This window comes from Gopherus flavomarginatus, chromosome 15 (assembly GCF_025201925.1).
Source record: "Gopherus flavomarginatus isolate rGopFla2 chromosome 15, rGopFla2.mat.asm, whole genome shotgun sequence".
NCBI lineage: Eukaryota > Metazoa > Chordata > Testudines > Testudinidae > Gopherus > Gopherus flavomarginatus.
The window spans coordinates 1058245-1067584 of record NC_066631.1 but is presented as its reverse complement, the minus strand read 5'-3'; the positions used below and the strand labels follow the sequence as shown (position 1 = coordinate 1067584).

At 48.7% G+C, this 9340-nt stretch overlaps 1 protein-coding gene across 1 annotated transcript; it reads right to left on the bottom strand.

Annotated features, from left to right (window-relative positions):
• Positions 1 to 7071: 7071 nt before the first annotated feature.
• DUSP18 (dual specificity phosphatase 18) lies at positions 7072 to 7638 on the bottom strand. Its single transcript, XM_050923885.1, has one exon. The coding sequence runs from the start codon at positions 7636 to 7638 to the stop codon at positions 7072 to 7074; it is 567 nt and encodes a 188-aa protein (XP_050779842.1).
• Positions 7639 to 9340: the final 1702 nt, after the last annotated feature.

The window sequence follows — 9340 nt, the reverse complement described above, 5'->3', positions numbered from 1 at the left end:
TGAACAGAGGTGAAGGGGAACTCAGCAGTAAGTGCAGACAGCCCTGTCTGTTCCTATGGACTCAGCTCTGTCTTGCTGGAAAGGGATCAGGTGTTTCTGAAGGGCCTCTACCCGTAAAGGGCAATGTGCAAGTCATTTGGTGGGATAAGTGCAATCGGTTCAAAGCAGGACTGGCTGCCTCTGTCTGTGCAGTGCCTAGCATAACAGGGGTGCTGCTCCTGAGCAGAGCTACTAACCTAAGCAGTGACTAGTGCTCAGAGCTCATAGAGCTGTGCTGTCTCCAGTATATCCTTCAGCCACCAGCTGCTCTGTTAGAGCCACTTTGGCTCAAGCTGGACCATATGACTTGTAACCTCACAATTAAAGGTGAGGGACCTCCATCTCCTCCATTTCATGCCATGTGGGTCCAGTTTTCAGTATGCTGTGGCCTCAGTCAGGCAAGGTCTGCTGCCCCCTCATTAGTGCTGGCTATGGAGACAGCTTTGTAGTAATCACTCCTTCACTCAGCTGGCTTTTTCTTCTACCAGGGCAGCCGTTATCATGCCAGCTGTGCCAACTTCTGGTTGAACTGTATGGACTCTTCTCTGCCAAGGGAACCTGTGACCCTCTCTTCCCTTTCCTGAAAGAACCACCAGAATTTGATTCTCTTGAGGAACAAAATCTACATCTACTTTTGTGCTGCAGAGAAGTTATATAAAGGCACCATTGAAGGAACCCTCACAAAGTGGACTCTTAAGGGAGACTGTCTTAAAGGTGGCTGAGAATTGTACTCGAAAAGCTGCAGGGAATCTCATAAAAGATTGGGTCAAAGTTGCTTAAGACGAAAATGTATTTTATTGTCTAAGACATTGGTGATACCGATACTTTATTTTTATAAAATACTTGAAATATACATAATAAAATAGATGTTTAATGTATAAAAGTTCCTTGTAGCCATGATGTTGATCTGTTTGCTGGTTACTTTAGACATGACATAACATATTTTATTGTTTCTGCTGTTTCAGTCTAAAAACATATAGCCAATACACAGATCTCTGAAATGCTCACTGTGCACCTTATTGACAGCCCAAGCAATTCAGCTGGTCTCCAAGAGAGGGTGCTGCTGCAGCTGACACAAAACAAATTCTTCCATGGAAGTATTTTCATCCTAACTCAGCGATTTTCAAACTTTTTTTTCTGGTGACCCAGTTGAAGAAAATTGTTGCTGCCCGTGACCCAACGGAGCAGGGGATGAGGGATTTGGGGTGTTGGAGGGGCTCAGGGCTGGGGCAGAGGGTTGTGATGCAGGTGTAAGGGCTGTGGGGATTGAAGTGATTTGATGTGACTGATTGGAGCTTGGCCAATAATTGCAATGCCTGGGGTTGTCCACAAGAGAATGGGATGCTCGATTCCCATTGAATATCAGCGAAATTCATGGGCCTGGATCCCTTGTGCTCAGTACTGTACAGTCCACAACTGGGGACCTGGCTCTGTGCAGCTTATGTTCTGAGAAGTGACATGACAGAGGTCAGATTCCCCTGCAAACTCAGCTCTTCGTGGAGAGCTTGGCTCCCGTTCTCTTTCTAACATGGCTTTCAGCTGGGACAGCCTTTGGGCCAAACTCCAGAGGACACACTTAGCCCAGAAGTCTGGCCTCCCACCTCTTGGATGTATCAGCACTGGGTCAAAATGACTTGACCCTCCATGGTAGATACTTGGTAGCAGCTTGCTTTCTCATTCTGGGTGCCTGGCTAGGAGGACCTGATTACACCCTGGTTGGCCCCAGATACAGGTAAAACATGGGGTGCATATGCACGAACGATTGTGCTGTTGCTAACTGAACCAGTGGGATTGCACTGCTGCAGAGCACCCACAACAGAGATCCTGTGTGGAGCACATGGTGCCCCACAGTCACAGCACTTGCTGCCAGCTTTGCAGGGCCTGAGGTTTGCTGTAGCAGGGGTGGCCAAACTCACTGACCCTCTGAGACAATCTTATGACAATATGACAATCTTCAGAAGTTTGAGAGCTAGGACTTGGGGCTTCAGCCCCGTCTCAGGACCATAGTCCCGTGAGGTGCGCCTGCCCGGGCTCAGGACTTCAGCCCTGAAGGGAGTGGGGGTAGGGTTGCCAGGTGTCTGGTTTTCAGCTGGAACGCCCAATCGAAAAGGAATCCTGGCATCTCTGCTCTGCACTGATGACCAGGCCTTTAAAAGTCCAGTTGGTGGTGGAGCAGGGCTAAGGCAGACTCCCTACTTGCCGTGGCTCCACGTGGCTCCTGGAAGCAGTGATATGTTCCTGTGGCCCCCTAGGCGTTGGTGCAGCCAGGGAGCCCTGCATGCTGTCCCGACCCCAAGCGCCGGTTCTGCAATGCCCACTGGCCAGGAACCATGGCCAGTGGGAGCTGCAGGGGTGGTGCCTGCATATGGGGCAACACGCAGAGCCACCTGGCCATGCCTCCATGTAGGAGCTGGAACATGCTGCTGTTTCCGGGAGCTGCCTGAGGTAAGTGCTGCCTGGAGCCTGCACCCCAACCCCATCCCGTGCCCCGACCCCCTGCTCCAGCCCTGATGCCCTCCCATCCTCCGAACCCCTTGGTCCCAGCTCAGAGCCTCACCCCAGAGCTTGCACCCCCAACCGGAGCCCTCAACTCCTCCTGCATCCCAACCCTCTCATCCCAGACCCCTCTCCCACACCCTGAACTCCTCATTTCTGGCCCCACCCCAGACCCTGCACCCTCAGCCAGAGCTCTCACTCCTTCCTGCACCCCAACCCGTGAGCCAGCCTGTTGAAAATGAGCAAGTGAGCGAGGGTGGGGAGAGTGAGCGACAGAGGTGGGGGGGGAATGGAGTGAGTGGGGGCGTGGCCTCTGAGAAGGGGCAGGGCCTCAGAAGAGGGGTGGGGTAAGGTTTAGTGTGAGTAGAAAGTTAGCATCCCTAAGTGGAGGCTCAGAGTTTCAGCCCTGCTGGAGGCACCTGCCCAGGCTCAGGGCTTCAGTTGAAGCCCCGAGACACCCCTCACCATTGGGAAGCCAGAGGCAACACATGGGGGGGTCATGTGCCCCCCTGATTTTTTTCAAGGCTTGCTGGCCCCACTCAGTCACATGGTGCCACCGAGCCCCCTGCCCCCTCATAAGCTGGGACCATGGGGAGAAGCAGCACCAAACAGCTCAGAGTTGCAGGGAGAGCTGCTACTTTTGCTGCTGCCTTTCCTGCGGAGCTAAAGCAGTGACCCCTCCCTGCAGCTCCCAGCTGTTTGCCGCTGCCTGTCCACATGGAGCTAACACCTGGGAGCTGCAGGGAGGGGCTGTTGATGGTAAGAGGGGGGCATGACTCAAGCTGTTGGGGGGGTGGCGAACATTTAAATTGTGGCCCCCCCTCAGCAGGGACCAGTCATCTCTGGCAGAAGCCCCATGCCCCACTACCCTGCCACAGGGCAGAAGCTCTGAGTCACCCCCACAACTCTGATAGGTGGAGAATGGCGGAGATGGCTTCGCAAGCCACACTTTAACTGTGAAAGAGCTGCATGTGGCTCGCAAGCTGCAGTCTGGCCACTCCTGGCATATAGAAGCTGTTGTACCTGTTCATGTAGCTAGCTGGCTCTGCCTTGAATGGTTCTGACTGGCGTGAGGAGCTTTGTGTGTGCCAGTTAGGGGCTGAGGCTAGCCCCTGCTATGCCCTCATGCTTGTACAGGTGAGTCTCATCCTACGCAGGGGTTCCGTTCGGTGGTTAACGCATTAAGCGAAAACCGCGTATAGTCAAAATTACATTGAGTTGAATGGCAGGCGGAATCGCCCGTACTACAGGTATAGTATTAAAATTGTTATTTTTCTCTTTTTTTTTGTTTTGTTTTTGTCAACCACGTAAAGCTGAAATCGCGCATGTTAAATGCATGTAAGATGCAACAGACCTGTAGATACCATGGCAGAGTCAGTAGCTGCCTGGCAGTCTCTGGGTCCAGCAGTCTGGAGTCTTTATTGTGGAAGTAGAGGAAGAATTGACAGGGATGTGAAGGGGATTTCAAATCCACGCAGTCTCCTTATGTGAGCAAGAGTTGGGCTAGCTGTAATCCTAATAACACGAGATTTGTAGAAGTGAGGATTGTGTGAGGCAAGTGGGAAAGCTCTGTGTGCAATGTTGTTGCGACCTTGTGTTAGATAAATATGGAATGTAGACTATAGTCTAAATAGAGGTGAGAAAAATAAGATATCAGGATGACCTATGTATAAACAAATGCAGCTGTTACTCATTATTGTATGTAACAAAGGTATAAATGCTTGCTGTAATTGTTAACCTAGTGAGAGACCTGTTTAGCTCTCTCCCTCCAAGCAATTGCTATAGAAAATAAAGTATCTGACTTGCTGCACCCAACCTGAGAGTAAGACTGTTTTTCTCTGACACTCCCAACTAGCCACCATTCTTGGGCACTGGAGGAGGAAAAAAGCATGACTATTCATAGGTGCCCATGATCCATCAATAATCATGAAGGTGGGCCTAGCTCCACCAATGTTTGGGCCCAGGCCCCAGCCCTCATGCTTTGGAAGGGCCCGCGCCATGGGTCAGCAACATGAGGTGCTCTCACCTCGTGGGCAGCTCCCAACACCCCCATGCTGCAGAGAGTCTCCACACGCTGCCCCCTCCCCCCAGCCCCTTGGCCAGGAATCCAGAACCTCCACAGCAGGCAGGGGGGAGCAGCTCCCAGCCTGGGGCACAGAGCAAGCAGAAGGAGTCTGTCGCTATCAGACAGACACACAGACACAGCCAGGGGTTCTGGGGACAGACAAATGGATGGGGGGAAGAAGCCGCGATGGGCACCCTACACAGTACAGAGGGGGCTTCCTGGGGGGGGCTATAGCAACACCCCCATTCTTGTCATTCTGTAACTGACACACTATTTTTGCTATGTTAGTGTTCTGTAACTGAATTAATGGTCTCCGTCTAGGATCCAGAAATCTGACTTGTCTGGGCCCCATCTCCCGGGGCCCCCCATACAGCCTCCATGCCTGCCCTCACCTATGGCAGTGATGCCTCCAGGAGCTGTTCTTACTCAGTGGGGATGAATGATGCAGAATCACTAGGGTTTAGTGAGGCTAGCATTAGCTTTGCTGCGTATCTGTGTAACTAATGGCCTGGTCTGTCTGCCTCTTTCAGATCTCAGGGGCATGAGTAATATTGCTGAGGCAAGAAGTAGACTGCAGTGATCCCATCTCTGCCTCTACACTGGGGATATGGGGCAGCTGTAGACTAACCAGTGTATAGACTAATCAATGCTGGGAGGGTGGGTGGTGACACAAGTGAATCTTCTGGACATTTAAAAGAAAATTATTTTTTTCTGCTCTTGCTAAGTTCTAGGAAAGTTATATTTTGGATTGTTGGGGTGTCCTTTATTGCTGCTCATGGGACTGAATGCCATGGTGCACGGGGGACAAAGAAGAGGTGAGACCAGCTATGTACAGCCTTAGTGTCTCTCAGACCTGGCCTGAATGGGGGAGCAGAAGGACTGAACAGAGCAAAAACCAGCTCTGGACCATCCTGGCTGCTCTTGGGCCTGCGTGCAGCTAGTTTGACCCATGACAGCCAGCAGTCTGAGATGTTCTTGTGGGTCAGAAAGACAATAGTACTAGGAGGACTAATTGCACTATTGCAGGTACTATACTCGCACTGAAACAGTTTAGACAAGACCTTGCATCTTGGATAGGATTGGACTGTGCCCTTGAGCCGTGCTTCTGCCTTGCATTGTATTTGGGCCACTGTACAGTTCAAGGACGGGGTTAACATAAGTGTGGGAACCAGGAGACATAAGGTGATCTCTCCAGGATACCAGGCTGAAGAGGCATAACAGTGAACACTGTGTCCATCATTTCTACAGGTTTCAAAGTAGCAGCTGTGTTAGTCTGTATCTGCAAAAAGAACAAGAGTACTTGTGGCACCTTAGAGACTAACAAATTTATTTGAGATAAGCCCACAAAAGCTTATGCTCAAATAAACGTGTTAGTTTCTAAGGTTCCACAAGTACTCCTGTCATTTCTACAGTGTCTCCTGTTCCTTGAGGCTGAAGAGATCTTCCCCTTCAAACATGGAGATCCTCCATGCAGCCCGACGCTTCAGATGCCAGACTTGATGGTTTGAAGCAAGAGTCATGACTGAGACAGCAGCTGCCACGGCTCAAGCCAAAATGGCCAAAGCAAGGACACCTGACAACTTCACTGTAATCCTTCAGGAACTAAAAAGATGGGGCCCGCTCCTGAAAGGTTCTGTGTCCCAGAATCCCATAGGATCAGGCCTCAAGTTTGTAGGAAGGCTGGTGATCTTGTGATACTGATCAAAACTGTCATGTAGGAACCCTCTGTCTGCCTGTTTCCTGGTCCCATTTTCTCTCTGCACAGGCTGGCAGTGCTGCAGAGGCAGAACCTTGAGCCCTAAGAGGTCATGGATGTAGGAGTCACCAGGATTTTGCACAGCAATTCCCTCAGATAATTAAGATTTCTGAAGGGAGATGTGCCTATGCATCCTCCAGCAGAAAGGCAGTGGGGGCAATGAGGTGCAGAGGTGAAAGGCGAAGGCAGGGAATCCTTAAGCCTCTGGCAACAGGGATGCAGAGAACATCTCTAGCATCTCTGCAGCACAGCAGAGGATGGGGCTTGGGGTCAGTTTTTCAGAATACTTCATTTCAATTCCTATTTAGAAAAATAATTGTTGGCAACTTTCTCATTGTTCTGAGTTTCTGCTGGAATCTATCCCTGAGCATGAACAGAGCCAAAGATGGCTAACATCTCGCTATGCTGAGATAAAAGGAAGCTTTCTAAACACATGCCAGTAGCATTGAGACAGCACCTAGAGCTCCTGTGAGAATTCAATACAAATGGCATTTGAAACCCAACGATGTAGTTTAAATTTGGTTTTATTTACAGTAAAAATCAGACGGCCCCATTCGTTTTAGCTAATCCCCTATACTTATACCAGCAGGGAGCAACGCAGCAAACCTCACCGGGCTGAAGAGTTTATTGTCCAAGTTGCAAACTTGATCAAGCTGACCTGCCCCTTCGTTTTCCCTCTGGGCTCCTTCACAAGATGTGGTAAAGCTGGTTACAGTCAAAACGCTATCATTACTCTTACTTCATTTTCATAGAGATCCGGAATCAAGCCCAGTGGAGAGTTGACCATTCGGACTGTATTGGTGCCGAAGAGTTTATACTCGTATTGAACAAGCTGTCGCCAGAACCCATTGTTAGGTCTGATGATGGGGCGGCAGGACTTGACCCAGGCATGAGCATTCAGCAGGGACATGGCATGGTACTTCATCAAATAGGCCAGGCACAGGGCAGCTGACCTGCTGATGCCTGCAGCGCAGTGTAGCAGTGTCCGGCCTTGCTGCAGGTCCACGCTATGGATCCTATCTGCCACAAGGTCGAAGTAATCATAGAGGCGAGAGATGGGGGTGTCAGTTATAGGGATGTGCATGTAGTGAATGTCTGGATAGAAGGTGTTCACCACCTCCACGGACACATTGATGACAGTAGTGATTTGGCTGGCAAAGAGCAGGAGCTTGTTATTGGCAGCCGTACCATTGCTGAGGTACAGGCTACTGGTGATCCGGGACAGGCCATAAATGGACGGATGCCTGAATAAGATGGGAATAGAGCCAAAAACTGTATTCATTAAGGCAAACTTTATAAAGCAGCTGTAACGGAGGGCTGCATCATCACGCTCTTTGCCTAGAGAAAACAGAGAGAAGACACTTGGGAGACTGAAGACAGTAGCTTGCTGCCATCAAACTAGTAAAGGTGAAGTTTTCACATGCTTTAAAAATTAACTAGACCTAGAATCATCCATGTGAAAGATGGGGAAGCCGTCTTAGGCCTCATCCAGTCCAGCTCCCAGGCAATGCATGATCACTTTATAAATGCAAAGTGATTCCATCTGATGTCACAAGTGAAGGGGATTTTCACTCCTTCTCCAGGATACTATTCCACGGCCCAATGGAGTTCACGCTCAGGACAGGCAAGCTGCCAAACAAATCCAAGAGCAGGTGCAGTAAGCACACTCTGTACCACAAACACCTGCAGCAAGCCTTAGCCTGACTTGCAAGGATGCCCTAAATGTCGACTAGGGAAGGGCACTGCAGGATAATGGACCCACAATGGAGAAGGCACTGTGCCCAGTTTTCTAGGGACACATCTAAACCCACCAATCTCAGCTACTGTATTAGAACAGTGACTCTCAACCTTTCCAGGCTACTGTACCCCTTTCAGGAGTCTGATTTGTCTTGCCTACCCCCAAGTTTAATCTCATTTAAAAACTACTTGCTTACAAAATCAGACATAAAAATACAAGTGTGGCAGCACACTGTTACTGAAAAATTGCTGACTTTCTAATTTTTACCACAGAATTATAAAATAAACCAATTGGCATATAAATAGTGTTCTCACATTTCAGTGTATAGTATATAGAGCAGTATAAACAAGTCATTGTATGAAATTTTAGTTTGTACTGACTTTGCTAGTGCTTTTTATGTAGCCTGTTGTAAAACTAGGCAAATATCTAGATGAGTTTATGTACTCCTGGAAGACCTCTGCATCCCCCTAGGGCAGTGGTTCCCAAACTGGGGTTCGTGAACCCTTGGGGGTTCGCAAAATGTTACAGGGAGTTCTCGGGAAAAAATTCCCTAATGACGGACAGAGCTGCCCCTAGGAACCTTGGGCAGCACAGGGGTAGCAGCCAGAGTTCAGGGGATTTCCAAGAGCTATGCAGATCAAAGCAAGTATATCCATCACACTGAGGAGATTTAAACTTCAAGACTCCTTATAAGAAATGGAAAGGGAAGTGGATATTTTCTGCTGTTTCTAAAATTAAATAGGCTGCTAGTGTTGTTTTTCAAATTATTATGAAGAACAAATTTAAGCTTTGTTGTAACGTGTGTTGTTTGCCCGGATGGCTCAAGACCCAAATGCTTGTGTAGGAGGAACTCTGTATTTGAGTTGGCTTCTTAAATACCTTCATGCTGTTTCACATCTCATCCTCCTTGATGAAACATAGGAGCCTAGTCTTATAACAGGCTCAGTTAAAGTGATACAAGCTACAAAAGTGAGATCTTGAAAGAGTTTTGCCGTTTTCATAATGTAATAAAATTAATACTGTAACGATAAATAATAATTAATAATAGTGTGTAATAAGCATATCATTAAAAATTATATTTCCAAGAACACTGCTTTTATAATTTATGCTCAGGTAAGGGAGAAAATCCCTAGACATATTCATTTTTAGGAGGGGATTCGCAAGACTTGACATTTTAGTGAAAGAGGTTCATGGGTTATTAAAGTTTGGGAACCACTGCCCTAGGGGTACCCTGGTTGAGAATCAC

Excerpts from the sequence above, each read along its gene's own strand:
- DUSP18 (XM_050923885.1), bottom strand. The coding sequence starts at position 7,638 with ATGAATACAGTTTTTGGCTCTATTCCCATCTTATTCAGGCATCCGTCC.